Source organism: Solanum verrucosum, unplaced genomic scaffold (genome assembly GCF_900185275.1).
Source record: "Solanum verrucosum unplaced genomic scaffold, falcon-dt-bn FXZP01000103.1, whole genome shotgun sequence".
Lineage (NCBI taxonomy): Eukaryota > Viridiplantae > Streptophyta > Magnoliopsida > Solanales > Solanaceae > Solanum > Solanum verrucosum.
The window spans coordinates 6,033,258-6,050,260 of NW_026020048.1; the positions used below are offsets into that span (position 1 = coordinate 6,033,258).

The 17,003-nt window shown below is 35.3% G+C and overlaps 3 protein-coding genes across 4 annotated transcripts; 2 read left to right on the top strand and 1 right to left on the bottom strand.

The window, feature by feature from the left end:
• Positions 1–310: 310 nt before the first annotated feature.
• LOC125822105 (RNA demethylase ALKBH9B) lies at positions 311–5,549 on the bottom strand. Its single transcript, XM_049501476.1, has 6 exons — positions 5,355–5,549; positions 4,321–5,007; positions 2,051–2,136; positions 1,534–1,844; positions 1,389–1,460; positions 311–1,289 (listed from the first exon to the last, which is right to left on the bottom strand). The coding sequence occupies exons 1-6, from the start codon at positions 5,524–5,526 to the stop codon at positions 1,025–1,027; spliced, it is 1,593 nt and encodes a 530-aa protein (XP_049357433.1). The 5' UTR covers positions 5,527–5,549; the 3' UTR covers positions 311–1,024.
• Positions 5,550–6,582: 1,033 nt separating this feature from the next.
• On the top strand, positions 6,583–10,730 carry LOC125822487 (endoglucanase 2-like). Of its 2 annotated transcripts, XM_049501889.1 has the most exons (7): positions 6,583–6,744; positions 7,657–7,779; positions 7,865–8,148; positions 8,500–8,934; positions 9,269–9,419; positions 9,580–9,746; positions 10,032–10,730. In XM_049501889.1, the coding sequence occupies exons 1-7, from the start codon at positions 6,735–6,737 to the stop codon at positions 10,368–10,370; spliced, it is 1,509 nt and encodes a 502-aa protein (XP_049357846.1). In that variant the 5' UTR covers positions 6,583–6,734; the 3' UTR covers positions 10,371–10,730. The 2 variants fall into 2 exon arrangements, with proteins under 2 accessions (XP_049357846.1, XP_049357845.1); XM_049501888.1 differs by lacking the exon at positions 6,583–6,744 and having other exon boundaries at positions 7,522–7,779.
• Positions 10,731–11,418: 688 nt separating this feature from the next.
• LOC125822011 (uncharacterized) lies at positions 11,419–15,665 on the top strand. Its single transcript, XM_049501388.1, has 3 exons — positions 11,419–11,555; positions 12,422–13,315; positions 15,325–15,665. The coding sequence occupies exons 2-3, from the start codon at positions 12,456–12,458 to the stop codon at positions 15,497–15,499; spliced, it is 1,035 nt and encodes a 344-aa protein (XP_049357345.1). The 5' UTR covers positions 11,419–11,555; positions 12,422–12,455; the 3' UTR covers positions 15,500–15,665.
• Positions 15,666–17,003: the final 1,338 nt, after the last annotated feature.

Below are 17,003 nucleotides of genomic sequence, written 5' to 3' on the forward strand. Positions count from 1 at the left end.
TGGGCGTTTCAACCTTGCTATACATTTGGTGACATTGCTGAGTATTATTTCCAGAGGCGGAGCTAGGTGGGGCTCGTGGATTCGGACGAATCCAAGCTTTTTTGTAGATCATGTATTTGTATTAGAAAATTAAATAAAGATAAATATATATGACAAAATTAATTGACAGCTTAATGGTAAAAAAGGAAAGTGAAAATAAAATGTTTTTCACACTAGTAATTATGGGTTCTCGTTTTTTCTCTCCTAACCCTGTGAATTTATTCATTCCTTTGTTTAATTTGACTCAGCGTAAATTTAGACATAAAAAAACTTTTTTGAAATAAAACTAACATATTTTAGAAAGAGTATTACAAGTCACAACAATAGTTGACAAATGAATTATTTCATCTCTGGAAATCCCTCTTTCTCCTATTTTAAAGTATAGGAATTCACAAGTAGCCGTAAATATTCCATGGAGCCAACAAGTAGAAAAAAAAAAACAAACTCTCAGATAAGACAACTTAACTTGAAAACATACATTAACAATACGACCCTTATTAGGACCAAAGCTTGTGGGCAAATAATTAAATGTGTAACCAATGACATGAATTATACATCGTGTAAGCTTAAAAAATACACACGGATGGGCATTCCTCAAGAGGAGTATTATTTGAGGTAGAGTTTATCCAATCTGACGAGTAATTATTTGATAGCTGCCTCACGTCATTACAACCCACCGCAAATTGGAAGACCATACATATTACAATATCAGAGCTACAAGCTCTAGATCACACTTCTCCACTTGAATGTTCCTTCTTGGTTTGCGATATTGCGAATGCAGATCAAAGAGCGGTAGGATTAAGCTTCTATATTAGAAGATATCCATCAAATGGAGTAGCAAACAAGCAATCTCCCACAATTTTAATGCTTCACCAACTCGACAAGGAGATGAGAGGGGACCCAACGTTGATAATTTTAGCAGATGACGATTGATCAATAACACACAAGTCAGAATGTGCCTTCAATTTTCCGTATTCGCCCCATATCACTGCCTGTTTGCAGGTCCTCGTCGATATCGACCTGGATAACGGGGCTCCGAATGCCTTCTCATTGGCATCTTTACTCTTTCCATGCTCTCCTCTTCTTGTCGCACTGACTGTTTTCTTGCGGAAAACCTTGGCCTAGAGGAGCTTGATTTCTTTTGCGAGTCTGCTTCATATGACAAGGGCTGCAACCCATGTAAATCATGCTCGGGAACATATCCAGTTGGCCTTTTAGATTCATCCATTCTTCTAAATGTGATTGAAATCCTATGTGAGGTAAGGATTAGCAAGATGTTAGCATGTTACACAACGGAACAGAAGATTTATCTATGACTAGCTAGAGACTTCTGAACATTCAGTTTGTACCTCTTAGTAGGCACAGCTGGCACACAGTGTTTAGCTACATCAGCTCCATTTCCATTCAAGACAAGTACAGATCTGTAATGTAATGCCATTAATGATCAATCTTCCTAATTTCACAACTTATGATAAGACGAACACGCTCACTTACCCCACAGGCAACGGTATTGGAATCGCACCAGCAAATTCACCAGGACCCACTATTTTCAAGTTGGATCCGAACACAATGTTGCACTCGCTAAGGAATGAAACAGTACAAAATGGGCGCACAAAATCATGATTGTCAATATGTGGTGGTATGCAATCGCCTTCTTCGTAAATGTTGATAATACAGCTGTCTGGAACACAAGTTGAAGGCATCACATGCCACCTTACAAGCCTTCTAATCATGACCTTCAAAAGATCAGGCAATGGATCAACAGTTCCACTTTTGAGGATCCCTCGGGGATTGCCACTCTTATCCTGCCATAAAGAAAATTCAGTCATTATGCCATCTGTGATTAACCCATATGCCACATCCCTATCACAGAAGAAGGTTGTCAACTGAACTGGGGATTTGGAGGAGGGGTCTTTGTTACAGAATTGTCACCTACTAATAACACAAAGTTTAAGGCACTCGGTTCTGTGTGGAGAAGGAGGGATAAAAGATAAGATTGTAAAATGCTTACTGGTGCATAGTTGTAACAACAGCCAAATTGGATTGTCACACGTCCTTTGCCCCTCATCCACTTTGTTGGTGTAGTATAAGTCCTCTCTAAACAATCACCATAGGCAGGTAAGAACCATAAGATAACTAAAATTGACAGAAATAACTTAACAAACAAATTTAAAAGAGAAATTTAAGGAGGGGAAGCTCAAAGAAAAAAAAAATCCTGTTGTTACAACTAACAAATTTAAAGGAAAAACAATAACAGATCGAACTAATTCATGAGTGATTCACAAGGAAGACAAATTGACACAAAACTAGGGTAAATTACTGAATTAGGGTATAGAAGATTTTTAAAGAAAGGTCCGTGAACTACTTCAGGAATCTTCAAAAAGGGAAGGTACCCGTGTCATTCTAACAGAAAACGACAAATTAGCCAAATGGACAAAATGTGCATCTTGTAAAACTAATTGCACATTTTTTTCAACTGAAAACTCATAGTTATGCCTAAACCTTTATTTTTGCAACTTATTCTTTCCTATACCATACTCAACAAAATTCTATGATATCTTTGTTAATGTATTCAACAGGGAACAGTTTCTAAGTTGAATCAAGAAAAAATTGGTGCTAAATCTAGTTATATTGGTTATTTACCGTTGAAGACATGGACCTTGAACCTAACTCAACCTTAAAAGCTAGATCAAGAAGTGCAGATTGCTCAAGAACATATAAAGAGAACAAATAACTCTTGACCCGCCAATATGGGACTCTAATACACCCCATACGCCCAGAACTGGGCATCCAGAGCATGGACAATATAAGACGGGAGACCCAACATCGTAAACAATGAATTTTGATGAGCTTGACTATTATACTATGTTAGAGAAATGGACCTTGAGCGCAACAAAACTTCAAAAGCTAAGCTCAAGACGTGAGGATTGCCCAAGACTATATATATATATATATAGAGACCAAGTAAACTTTGACCCACCAATGTGGGACTCCAAGAGTTACCATGGTAGAAGCGGACTCTTTTCTTTTAGTTAAGATGCAATAATAAAGGTAATTTCCATATTACTGGATTTCTATGCAATTAATCTAGGTATGTGCAATTAATCTAGACATCTGGCATCAACACTAGGCATTTTAACAAAGTTTCTTCAATTCCGAAAAAAGGAAAAAGAGATTTCTCATGCCACATAGTACCACCTTATATAGATATCAACATCAACAAACTAAAATAGAATAAACATTACTGAGACAAGATTCCCCATTTCAATACATTGAAGTCTAGGATGCTCAAAGCAGCTTTGCTTCAACGTACATTACTGCAGCTCTCAGTAACAGACAAAAAAGAGAAATAAGGCATCTTGAAAGATGTAGACAGCTAATGTTGAATCTGAATGATTCGATATCCTCTCAAATAAGGAGTAATAGGTACGTTTTCCTGCATAAGATTCTTATTGTAAAAGATACTGGTAGGTAAAAAGAAGCATGCCAATGCAATAGATTGATCCCCTCTCAAGCAAAGCCAAAATTCTTTTTCTTACTTTTCCTGTAGTTAAGCTAATACACTAACTCCATGTCAATCGCCCTACTTGAAAGATTTCAGCATCTAAATAGCATAGAGCCTAAAAGGTATTGGATGACTATCTGCCAAAATAAAGATTAAAGCATGAACAACTATATTCACATCAAGATGCTTAATTCCATTGCTAAATTGTTGGATAAACTGAACCAGAAACAACAATGGTACATCTCGCATTCTACAAAACTAGCAGTTGTGTAATGTACACGCAATCAATCAGAATTTCTTGAGCTTGCCGTGTGATTTCTCCGTTAAACTCAGCCAGCCCTACCACCTCACAGGGAAACAAATATTAATTTGACAAATAAGCTCACATCTATGCTACAAATACAGATTATTTAGCCCTCTGGTCAGTGACAGGATTGCATGCCATGATTGAGAGAGCTCAAGAGCAAATAAAGAAATCAATAAGAAAAGAAAAAAAGAGAACACGCTAGTTAGTACCAATCATCGAACACCATTAATATTGTAATGCTAACACAATTCTAACAACAACAAAGTGGATTAAAAATGAGAGTTCTAATTCACAGAAACAGCTGCTTAAATTTCAAACACACTTGAAGTTTAAGCATTAACAGTTAGACAATTTCAAGCAAGAAACTATGCCTGCTTTAAGTATGCTTTGCAAAACCCAATATGACAATAAAATCCATTTGAGAAAAGGAAGAAGAATGGTTAAGGGCTATATCAAGAGTAAAACAAACCTTTCAGTTCCCCATTCTTCCCCATCTGGTCAAGCTTCTCCACATATTTAACTATTCTAATTTGCTCAGCGGCGCTAAAGACACCCTCATGTAGCTCCAATCCATCAAGTATATTCACAAATTTCCCGCTCACCCTCTCCAAACATATGAAATCCTTTTTCCTCCTCACATTACAGAATCTAATGTACTCTCGTTGCTCCCTTGACAATTCTGTTTTTTGCTTACTCTCCGGAGTAGTAATTTCCTCTTCAGCCACACCATTCACCTGACTTCTCAAGGCAATTGACTCACTCACTTCCTCAGCTTGAAGTTCATCCTCCTGAGCCATATCTGCCCATGACATCTTCACTTTTGGGGTAGTCACAGGTAAGGATGAGTTGATTGCTTCACTTGTAGATGCCTCTCCAACAGGTTGAGATTGAGAATCTGCGCCATCTATACAACTGTCAGATGAATTTCTGTCCACAGAAAGCTCCTCAAAGGGCTCCCCACCAGCCTCATCTTTCCAACTCCCCAATGAGTTTGTATCTGCATTATCATTCAAGTCACCGTAATCATTCCAACTTCCAAGCGAATTGTTGTCACAATTCTCTTGACTCCCATTGCATCCATCCGAATCACAACGTTCTGGAGCCAAAACACTCACATTCTTTGGTTGCTTCAAGCATTCTGCATTACCACTAACTTCTGCAATCATACCAACAATGTCTCTGATTAGAAAACTCACAAAATAAACAACTTTACACCTTCATAATATTAAAGTATAACCGAAAAGCAGAAATCAGAGTAGGTTCTTCACGACTAAGTAATTACCCAAAAACATCTTTATTACAAAATTTCAACAAATAATCAAACTTGAAGCAACACACTCTCCCTCTAGAGAAAAACCTCATCCAACAAAAAGAGTAAAGCACATAAAAGCTGTGAACTTTATGCAAGTATAAATCAGTTTATGAACTACACAGTTTATCAATAGCAAACATATGCATTAACACACATTAAGGGAAGGATATAGAAGGATAAAGAGAAATTACTAAAATTGAGGGATCGGATGCGATCGGAGAGGGTCTGGGTGCAGGAGCGGCAAAGGTCACGGGAGAGAAAGGGGAGCCAATTGGAGAGAAACTCGGAGGCGATACGGAGTTCATCGGAGTTGTAATTGAGAATGAAGGGATCGTCCTTCCGAGTTCGCTGGTGGTCGGACATGGCGGACGAGTCAACTGGGTATATTGAAGGCGAGTGGATGATTCAATTTTTGCGAATTGTGAAGTTGCTTTGAGAATAAGATGTTGGTGTAATTCCAAGAAAATTTGGAGGGGTGTTTTGTCAATTCATATAGGTAAAGAAAATTAAGCGGTTGAAGTTTCCTAAGCATACCCTGATTACTAGAATTTGATTTTCCATCTCCACATGTAACTAAAACTACTTTAATTTTTGTAGGGGGAAAGAGCAGCCACCTTAAAAGGGAAATTCGAGAAACTGTTGAAAAGAAACATTGGAAGAGAACAGAAAAACATATGGGACCCATTTCCGACTCCGATTTTTGAATTGAGTTTCGATGAAGTGTCATATTTTAAATCGAGTTTAAATTTTGAGTTTCTGACCTAAGTTGAAGGATGAGACTAAAACAAAAAAAAAAAAAAGAATTTGAAAATTATTAATTTTTAAATATTTTCCTCTTACCAAATACACCTTAAGACTCCATTTATTTTCTATAGTGAAAGTTTATGAAGGCTACCCAAACTAAAAAGATCTTTGTTTACTTTTTATTTTTTAATAAAAAAGAAACTATAAGAGAGATGGGAACAAATTCTTATTCCATTGGTCTATTTTACTACTATTATTCACTAAAAAAGAATTCTTTTAATATTTGAGACTTGTAATTTTGAAAAGAAATTATAATAAGTACTTATTTTTATAGTAACAAAATATCTCATGATTATGACTTTCAAAAATATTCTTTTCTTTATATATTTTGAAGTTAGTCAAAATATGTCGTAATTAAAAAGAAACCTAACAATTCAGTCGAAACTCCAGTAACATATGATTGTCAAGCAATCTCGAGACTTTGATAGAAGGGAGGTAGTGGAAGGTTTAGTGTAAAGTTGGAAATTAGTACCCAATTAACATTTATGTATTGTTGAGCAAAATTACTCAATATTTATATAGATGAAAAATACAAATAACTTATAGGAATGAAATTTTACTTTATATGTACCCAGCAGATAATAACTATGAATTTCGCTTATCATAAAAAATTGTACGTTGGAGAAAAAGGACTTTTGTTCTGGCTAAACAAATTTGCTTATGCTTCTATTTTTATTATAATTGGGGGTTGGATACTTTTTTGATTTGTTGGTCCTGCATTTGACCTTTACCAGTTGGATACTCCTACTCCTCTTGCTCCTGAATCTATGTTTAAAGGTACAGGAGACAAACCTTGATCCACTGGAAAGTTCAAGTTTGAGATCATCAGAAGAAATTTTTCCCCTCTTTGCTTTAATTAGTCCAATTTTTTGTAAACTTGAAAGTTATTAGTACTACTAGATTTAAGCAAATAATTGGATACTATATATTTTTGTTATCCCTTTAACAACTACAGTACTCTTAGTCATGATGCTGTATCAAAGAAGAGTTCAGTGGTAATACTTGCATAAGTTATGCGAGGATATATATATTTTATGGGCGATAAAATATGAAATCTCTATATAACTAAAACATGAAGCAAGCATCCCCTTAATGCTATTTCTTGAACTTGAAATTGTCAACCTCTTTGTACACCCAATGACATAAGAAAATTTAAGATGGTCCATGATATATTCTCTTTCAGAACTTAAATATTACATTTTTTTACTTGATTTTTAATATTCCTTTTTTTATGGAGTAAAGTTGAAGCTATTTGTTCCCTGACAAAGAGGGAGCAAGCATAGTTGGAATATGATTAAGAAAGAATAACCTTTCGTAAGCGGGAGGGTTTTATTGGTGACATAGTTTAGGAAGAGGAATAAACATCAAGATTCTCGTTAATTACAATTCCAAATACTTCCAAAATGTTGGAAGGAGAGAAATCAAGAATCAGATAAAGACAAAGCTCAGATATGCCGGTTTCATCTCTATGTACTGTATTTTAGTGATTGTCAAGATACTCAAATAGCATATATAATGAGGCCACACGAAGAGTATAATTTAGTTCATTCAAAGAATGGAAGGTCTGATTTTATTCGAAACATTTTGGTGAAGAGAATTGAAATTGAATGGAGAAAGAACCACACAAGGATAAAAGATGGGTATGGAGGGGGCTGATCCTGGTGATCATGGCTCTTGTTCTTGCTGCAGTTTTAATCAGTTTCCGAAAATATTTTCATCGTTCTAATTCTTCAGAGGCAGATGCTCACCAAGTGGTTGACAAATATGCAAATGCTCTAAGCATTGCTATGCAATTCTTCGACGTTCAGAAGTGTAAGACTAGCTATATTCACATTGGTCACTTAATTAGTCCTAAGTTTAGGAGTACTTATTTTGATTTTTGAATCATTAACTGCAGCTGGAAAATTGGTGAATAATAAGATTGCTTGGAGAGGAGATTCGGCTTTGGGAGATGGAAGTGAAGTGAATTTGGATTTAAGTAGAGGAATGTATGATGCTGGAGACCATGTGAAGTTTGGATTTCCAATGGCATTCACTGCTACAGTTTTATCATGGGCAATTTTGGAGTATGGAAACCACATGAACATGGTGAACGAGCTGGATAACGCCCATGAATCCCTCAAGTGGATCACTGATTTTCTTATTAATGCTCATCCTTCGGAAAATGTCCTGTATATTCAGGTAGAATAATTCCCTATGACAATTGAGAAGTATTTTCAGTTTTTCCTCAGTACTAATTTGGAACTTCCTGTGATATTTCCTTTGCGAAATTGTTGTTCCTTCATTTGCACTATAATCATGTAGAACTTCCATTTTGTTTTCTACTTCCAACTTCCTAAACAAGGCCTCCTGTAACTGGTTTTCTGACTGCTGAGAATGTGTTTTCTTATCCTTCTAGCCAATGCAAATGACGACGTTTTAGTTTGTTGCTGCACACAACATATACACAAGTCATAAACGCCTGCAGTATTAAGATAAAAGGGAAATGTTGCTTAATGAAGTGTCTTTATGTTTTTTTTTTCTGCAAGAAAGGTGGGGGACCCAAAGCTGGATCACACATGCTGGGAAAGACCTGAGGAAATGACAGGAAAAAGGCCTCTTACACAAGTTAACGCATCGTATCCTGGGACAGATGTTGCGGCTGAAAGTGCAGCAGCAATGGCGGCTGCATCCTTGGTGTTCAAGTCAATTGACTCTGCCTACTCAGGAACACTATTAAAGCATGCCAAACAGTTATTCAAATTTGCTGATAGTTATAGAGGTTCGTATAGTATCAGCATACCCGGAGTGCAAGATTTCTATAATTCTACTGGATTTGTGGATGAACTCTTGTGGGCATCTGCTTGGCTTTATCATGCTACCGGAGACAAATCTTACTTAACATATGTGTCTGTAAATGACAATGCGTTTGCTAATTGGGGAAATCCATCTTGGTTTTCTTGGGAAAACAAATTGGCTGGAGTTCAGGTATTGTACACATACATGTCACGAAGTTGCATGTATTCCAGAATTCTAGCTTTTAGATGTTAGCTATTAGAACTGATAGAATCTGTTTGTGCAATTAGCATGAAGTTGGAAAAATACGATACTTGGAAATACTATGAAGAACACAAAATCTTGCTTATGTTTGGGTTGCTTACTTTGCTTTGTTATAATAGGTTATGGCCCATAATTTGGTGAAGCATGTACCTCTATACTGATAAATCATGTTCATAAACAAAAATTGAGTATTGACCTTTTTTTTATTATTCAGAAGAAAGATTTCTCCAGCTAACTATGCAGATTTTTATGTTTGATTCAGGTCCTATTATCAAGGGTCAATTTCTTTGGTTCAAAGGAAGACATTTCAACTGAGGAAAGTCTTTCCCTCCAGTCGTACAGACAAACTTCTGAGATATTCTTGTGTGGACTTCTACCTGAATCCCCAACGACAACCTCTCAAAGAACAGCAGGTATTGTGATGAAATTGTGACCCTGTCAGCAAATTTGGCCCATCTATATTTAGATCCCTTCCAAATAAAGAAAAACATTGTCAACAAGTCATTGTATAATTATGATGTTTTTCTTTTTAGAAAGAAAAGTTGCTGCAATAAAACTATAATTTTGTGGCAGATCGCCTGGTATGGGTGAACCAGTGGAATCCATTCCAGTATTCTGTGGCCTCTTCATTTCTGGCAGTGGTTTACAGTGATTACATGCTTAGCTCCCAAATATCAAATTTATATTGCAGTGGGAAGTTATATGAACCAACAGAGTTGCGCAACTTTGCAGTTTCACAGGTATGTACTAATGTATGCACGGCCAATTGAACATGTCATTAACATCCTTTTAGTAGTTTCAGTTGAACAACACATGACTCCAGAGTCTGATTTTCTGTGTAGATGAAATGGTCCGTTGAACAGACTAAAGGGTTAAGAAGAACATCTTTTAAATAATTTCTCTTGAATAAACTTTTATCTTATGTATTTTCTTCTTTCTTGATATGCTTTTAAGCAGTATTTTTGTTTTTTTAACTCTGAATGCATTACACCTCAAGGCCATCGAACTTCTTATTTTGTTTTCAGTTGGATTATATCTTGGGAAACAATCCAATGGAAATGAGCTACCTTGTTGGTTATGGAAGTAGATATCCTCAGCAAGTTCACCATAGAGGTGCTTCAATTCCAGTAAATGCTAATTCTAATTGCAGTGATGGCTTCAAATGGCTTCACACAAGACACCCTAATCCAAATGTTGCAGTTGGAGCTCTTGTTGGGGGACCATCCCTTAGTGATACATACATGGACTCTCGGAACAACATTTCGCAAAGTGAACCAACTACCTACAACAGTGCCCTCATTGTAGGACTCATCTCAGGCCTTATCACCTCTTCTTCACAAGTAGAGTCGTTTGTGAAAAACTGAAAACTCAACTCCATCACTCATTTTTCCCTGTTTACTAAGCAGGCCTTGCCTTAACCTGTCATCAGAATTCAGACAGCCTGCCCTCACCAAGCTGGTGGCCTAAACTATACTCTATCTGGACAGGGTTAGTAGCTTTGGCTCGGATCATGTATATATTATATATAAAGAAATGTATCATGATAGATATGTCCTAAGAGCGATTATTAGGTCAAAGTAAAGAAGTTGTCAAAATGTACATTCCTAACTTCCTTCAACCTAGTAGTGACACCTTTGTATGCAATTGGAGGCACCTATATTTGTCCATGCATTGGGTGTTTCATATGTAAATATTTGAAATAAGAACAAAAGACATCTCATCCAGGTGCAGTTGTAGTATTTAATTTGAAGCAGGTACTATGATCTGCATGTAGTGTCATGCCCTAAATTTCATTTTTGTTTGTCCAACTGAGCTATGACCAATGGTATATAAACAAGGATTTACTAATTTATACTCACTGTTGATGTAATGAAACTTTTACAATATCAATGCAATTTAATGTAATTAAAATTATTTATCTTATTTTCTAGATTACTAATTTCATTTATTATTGGTAATGATCAACAAATGCCTTTCAATAACTGATAGTGCAACTAACTCTACACTGACATTTGTTTGTGAAAACTTTTTTGATTTTTTTTTTTTGGAAGTTGGTGTGTATTTGTGAAAATTTTGAACAAGATAATCTCAGGAGTAATATTCTTATACACTTTATGTTATCTTGCTAGATGTAATTCTATGAGCAACTTTTTTTACTCCGGATTATAATTTCTAATGAAAAAGTACTTAAATTTTAAAAAATGGGACAGCAAACGAGTTCCAAAAAAATCTTTTAAGACAACATTATTTGGTATATAAAAAAAAGTTAAAATTGAACATGACACACAACCATAAACATTTTTTATGTCATTTTATCCTGAATCCATTTGGTGGTTTTTCATTTTATGGACTAAACAAAACACCTAAAGGTCCCACTATATAATTTTGTAAGGAAACTGGACAAGGAAAAGGTAGAGACAACAAAAAGCAAGAAACTGCCTTTACCAAATTGGTTCGTGATGGAAATTTTCATTGATAATTTTCCATGAGACTATACGTGTTGAAGCATTATCATCATCAACACCCAAAATTACCCTCAATTTTGCGAGGTGCCTTCTTTTATTTATCTTCACAAATTGTAATTTTTGGTTCTGCTTACTTTGTCTTCCTCCGAAATCCTGTTTCCCTTTTATAACTGCGCAAAGTTGTTTAGATTAACAAATTACCTTGATTTTGTATTTCTTTTCGTTCCAATTCTTTGAATGTTGATCGGAATTTGATGGGTGTTGATAAGAAGGGTTTAATCCTATGATTTTGGTATACTTTATGCGGGAAAATTGTCCATTTCTTGGTCTGAAATTCTAATTCTTTTAGGTGTTTTATTTTCTTTGTTTTTTTCTAGGAGGGGGAGGAACAGATAATGGGGTTTCTCTTTCTTGGATTTTTATGAGCTTGATTCGTCAAAGAAGGCTTTTTGACAGTTGGGTTTTGGATTAATATGGATGTAATCAGTAGAGCGATGTCTAAACTTCCTGCCAGTTTGTTTTGTACTTTTCTAGCCTTGCGAAAGCACAGTTCGCCACGAATTTGTATGACTTTATAATGTTCTTAATAAACTTTATCTGGAAATGCTGTCCTTGTGGTGTATTGTGAATGAAATTAGACTAATTCCTGGGGCATTGCAAAGAACATGGTGGATTTATTATGCTTTATCCTGTGATGTCATGGGAATTCCTCAACAAGTTTTAAATGAGTGCAGCTTAACTTTTTTAATCTGAATATTCTGCTTGAATGAAAGTGAATAAAATCACCGTAGAAGAATTTGTATTCAATTGGCCTTTTTTACCCAAAGGTCGAGAGCTGCAGGGTGGTTATTAAAGTTAAAGTTTTGATATGATTCCCATGTGGTTCATTTGACCAACTGTCTTCTACTAGTTACGAAAACCCAATGTTCCTAAAACATTTAATTTTATAGGTTCCTGAACTCACATCAGTGACTTGATAAGGTGATGGCGGGGGAGGGACATATTGATCTCTCAGCTTTGAAATCCCAATTGACTCAAACAGACGTTACTTGGAAGCTAGAGATGGAGAAAAGCCAGTCCCAAGTGGATGCTTTGCAAGCAAAACTGTTGGAGGTAAAAGCTTCTATTCAGGGATCAGAAGAAGATACAAAGAAGGAGTTAGATGTTCTATGGCATAGAGTAAGAACTGCTACAACATTGATGACGTATTTGAAAGCTAAAGCCAGAGTCGTGGCTGTTCCAGATTTGGCCCATTCCTCATGCGGCATCAAAGAACTAGATGGAGTGGGTATTGTTGATAAAAATGGCATACCATTATCCAGTTGGACTAGGGATGTTGATCTCCCATCTTTTGATGATGCTGATGATGAATTATGGATTAGACTTTCGAGTAAACATGGTCAACTTGATGAACAAGATGGATCTTATATGAGTGAATTACTCAGAAGTGTACAATTGGTTACAGATGTTATGGAAAGTCTTGTCAAGAGGATTATAATGGCGGAATCTGAAACTGCTATAGAGAAAGACAAGGTAACAGTAGGTGAAGAAGTGATTAAAAGGAAGACGCTCCTGATTGAAAACATGTCTATTAAGTTAGAGGAAATGGAAAGATTTGCTCTGGGTACAAATCTTATCCTGACTGAGATGCGGCAGAGAGTTGAAGATTTGGTTGAAGAAACTTCTAGACAGAGGCAGAGAGCTGCAGAAAATGAGCAGGAGCTTTGTCGTGTTAAGACAGACTTTGAGTCTCTGAAATCCTATGTCAGTAGTCTCATTAGTGTGAGAGAAACAATTCTATCATCAGAAAAGCAATTCCAGACAATTGAAAGGCTTTTTGAGCGGTAAGTATTCCCCTTTCGTCAAAGAAATTTCCATTAACCATAACATGCGGACCGAACTGTTTCTTTATTTCCTGGCTATACAATGTGTCTGTGATGCATGAAGTTAAATATTAATATATCTTTTTGCCTTACTTTCATAGCACTGCATCTTAATACTTGCCATACAACTTGTAACTGGAATACAATTGTCCAAGCACAACTTCTTCCTGTGTGTTCGAATAATACTTGCCTTGCAGCTTGTGTATAATAATTGCAATACAAATGCACAAGTCTAATGTGTATTATTTGGTAAAAAATGTTGTGATAGCTCCACTATATTACTACCTTGTTTCTCTGGTCTGGCTGTTTTTTTGTGTATAAAATATTGCTTTTAGGAATTAGAATTTAGAAGTAGTATATATATGTATTTCACCTCAAGGCAGCTATTGATTTAAAGGGAGTGCAAGGATAGATAATTAGATACTTATAGTTGTTCAAGTGTTCTAAACTTTTCTTTTTCTTTGGGTGTGGTTGATTTAGACTATTAATACCATGCTGGACTCTTGACAAGCTTAGTGCTGTAACGTCCCTTTTTAGCTATTGGACTATTGTAGGATCTTGTTCGTGTAATGATCTAGGGTCGTCATATTTCTCTTTTTTATTATTTTCCAGGCTTGGGGTGGGATGGGGGATCATTTGAATCTTAACAGTGTTGATCATTGTTCACTGCTAAGGGCTGGGACCATTTGGAATTAACAATGCATTGTTTACATGATGTTACAGGGATAACTGAACCAAAAAGGAAAAAAAATCCAAATTGTTGCTTATGGAGTTATGTTTATTTTATTTTGATGTGTGCTTTGTTGCACTAACTCCCAGATGTAAGACAGATATACCATCTGAAAACTCTACAAGGGGTGAGAAATTAGGGAAAAGATTAAGGAGTGATTGGAAAAGTTTGATTATTCCCATAAGTTTGGTTGAGAATTTATACTAGTTACTAGGTTACAATATGGTACAATACTGATTCTAGGGAATAAACATCTCTTAATCTATGGTTGATGTCTCATTTTATGGTTTTCTCTCACCATATGAGCTAGCTTTTGAGGTTGAGCTAGGCCAAAGGTCCACTTTTTTTTAATAGAAATATTTGTGAGAAATTAGAACAATCAGTCGAAGGAGCAGAGGTTAGAGCCTTTACTCTATACAAAGTGCATCTGCTCCAATGGTGTACATTGGCCAAAGAACACAAAATTAAAAGAATTTCTCTATTTTTCATTTACTTACAGGGTAAAATTTGAAGTCCTCAATTTTATTTTTATTTTTTTGTATACGAGCCCTGGTTATTCTGTCATGGAGCGTAAAAGCATATTAGTCCAGAAACTAAAGAATCTCAAAGTATAAATAAAAACTCGATGATACCAGGATGAAATAATTGAGAATAAACTCGGAAGGTTTTACTGCTAGTTTGTAACACCTTAATCCAATATAAGGCAATAATGAGTGTCAAGTTCATCAATTTTAAAACCCAGCTCTCTCAAACTTTTATTAAAAGAAAAAGTTGTATTCTCTATCTGATGGCATAAAATTTGTTCTTTTCTTTTTGAATGAAGTTGAATAATCTTTTTCTAATTGATAATTAATTGAGATTAGAACTTGATGCTATATATTTGAAATGATGTTCCAATATCCTCCATTTCATTACTCTCTTGCTCAACCCAATTAGCATCTTAAAGTCGTTGGTAGTTGTATGACCAAGTAACATAGTAGTACAGAACAAAAAGAAAGCGCGAACTTTGATGAAGTTTCATCTGATTGGAATTGAGAGAACGCCCCTTGTTCTTACTTCTAGATTTATTTGAGCTAATATAAGCTTTAAATTTTGTGCTCCTTACAACTTTCTTCTGTGCTCAAGCTAAATTTTTCTCATATCCCAATTGGCACAAAATGTTAAAGCTGTAATAATTTGATGAACTGATTTTTCATCATCTGGATAAATTGTGTGCTGAGTTTGTTTTATGTGAAACCAGGCTGGTCGCCAAGACAACACAATTGGAGAGTGAGAAGACGCAGAAAGAGGCCCAAGTACAAAAACTGATGGAACAAAATGTGAGGTTGGCTGCTCTACTTGATAAGAAAGAGGCACAGCTTTTGGCCATGAATGAACAGTGCAAAGTTATGGCGCTAAGTGCTTCAAATATTTAGCTCAGTGTGTTTAGACCATTTGTTTCTTGTGGCATTGTCACCTGCTGCATAAAAGGTGAATGCAGCAACTGCATTCTGCAAAACCTTGTATCCAGTAAATGCAACTTTGAGTGGAATCTTTGTACCCCTTGTTGTCTTGTACTGTCACATTTATAAAATGCAGATTTATTCTCAAATCTAATGGAAAAACTAGACTGCACCCTCTTCGGTGTCGTGCCTTGTATATCTTCTGTTCTTCACCTTTTCAATTTATTGAGGATGGCAGTCACACAATGGTATTGATATAATGATATTTGTTCTTTTTCGATAAATGACAAGTGGCATTGGTTTTTCTTTTACAAGTATGCATGGGTCTAAGAATAATGCCTTGCTCTCTAGTACCTAAATTCGTGATGTACCAAAGTTCAATTTATAGGTCGCAAATGGGCGGGTTGAGCTGAATTTGAACAGATCAAGATAGTTTGAGTTAATAAATGGGTGTGGGCTATTGATCCATTCAAAAGTTACTCGGGTTAAAATTGATTGAGACTTGGGTTATAATTCAATTTATCCAACTCATATTAAGTTTTAATTGCTTTTATGTACCTTAAAAGTTACTATTATTTTTCATTATTACTCTAGTACTATATACCCTTAGAACATATCAAGTAAGAATATATATTTTTTTTTCTCATAAACCAATTTGATTACGCCACAATTCTTTTCTTGAACTATTTCAACATTCTTGTTCAGTGAGAGTTGCTTTGCAAGATGTCTAGCAGTCTCTGACTTGATCTTCGAATTGTAAACCTTAACTCGTTCTTGGCTAAAGATGCACCTCTGATTATTTGGATAAGCATGTATATTTTAGACATTATACTAAATAGGCGTTTGGTTATCTTAAACTCTCAAATCTCTTCTTTGATGATTACAATATATACTAACATAGAAAAGAATGAGTCAAACTATCAAATATCATATAGATAACGCTTCAATATATTCACAAATATCGTATAATTAAATCTTTTACTCAACATTTGTCATTTTGGCCTTATAATAATTGCAAGAATATCATACGCATAGAACCTTCTAAAAAGTTGTATATAATGTACTAATTTAAAAGCATTTTTTTTCTTTTTAAATAATAATAATTCCATCTTTTGCTAGAAAGGAGGATGAGTTGAATAGTAAAATGACTAATCAAAATTAGGGAAACAATCTTAATTTCCTTATTAATAGGAGAAATTTAATTATCAATCATATCAATAATTTGACTAATTACAAAACGTAGTAATAGTTTGGTGTATCATTTTATATCACAATGTGTTGATAAAATGATACATATCAAGTCGATAAATACAAAATAAAGCAGATAAAACTCAAACTCTGGCTATTTTTTAAACTCTCACTATTTTAAATTTCAAATAAATAAAGTACATATGTTTGCTAATATAATAAACTTTCCTCAAAAGAAAACAGAGACATCCTTGATATTTGGCGGGTTAGTTTGGAGGGAGGCGAAAAC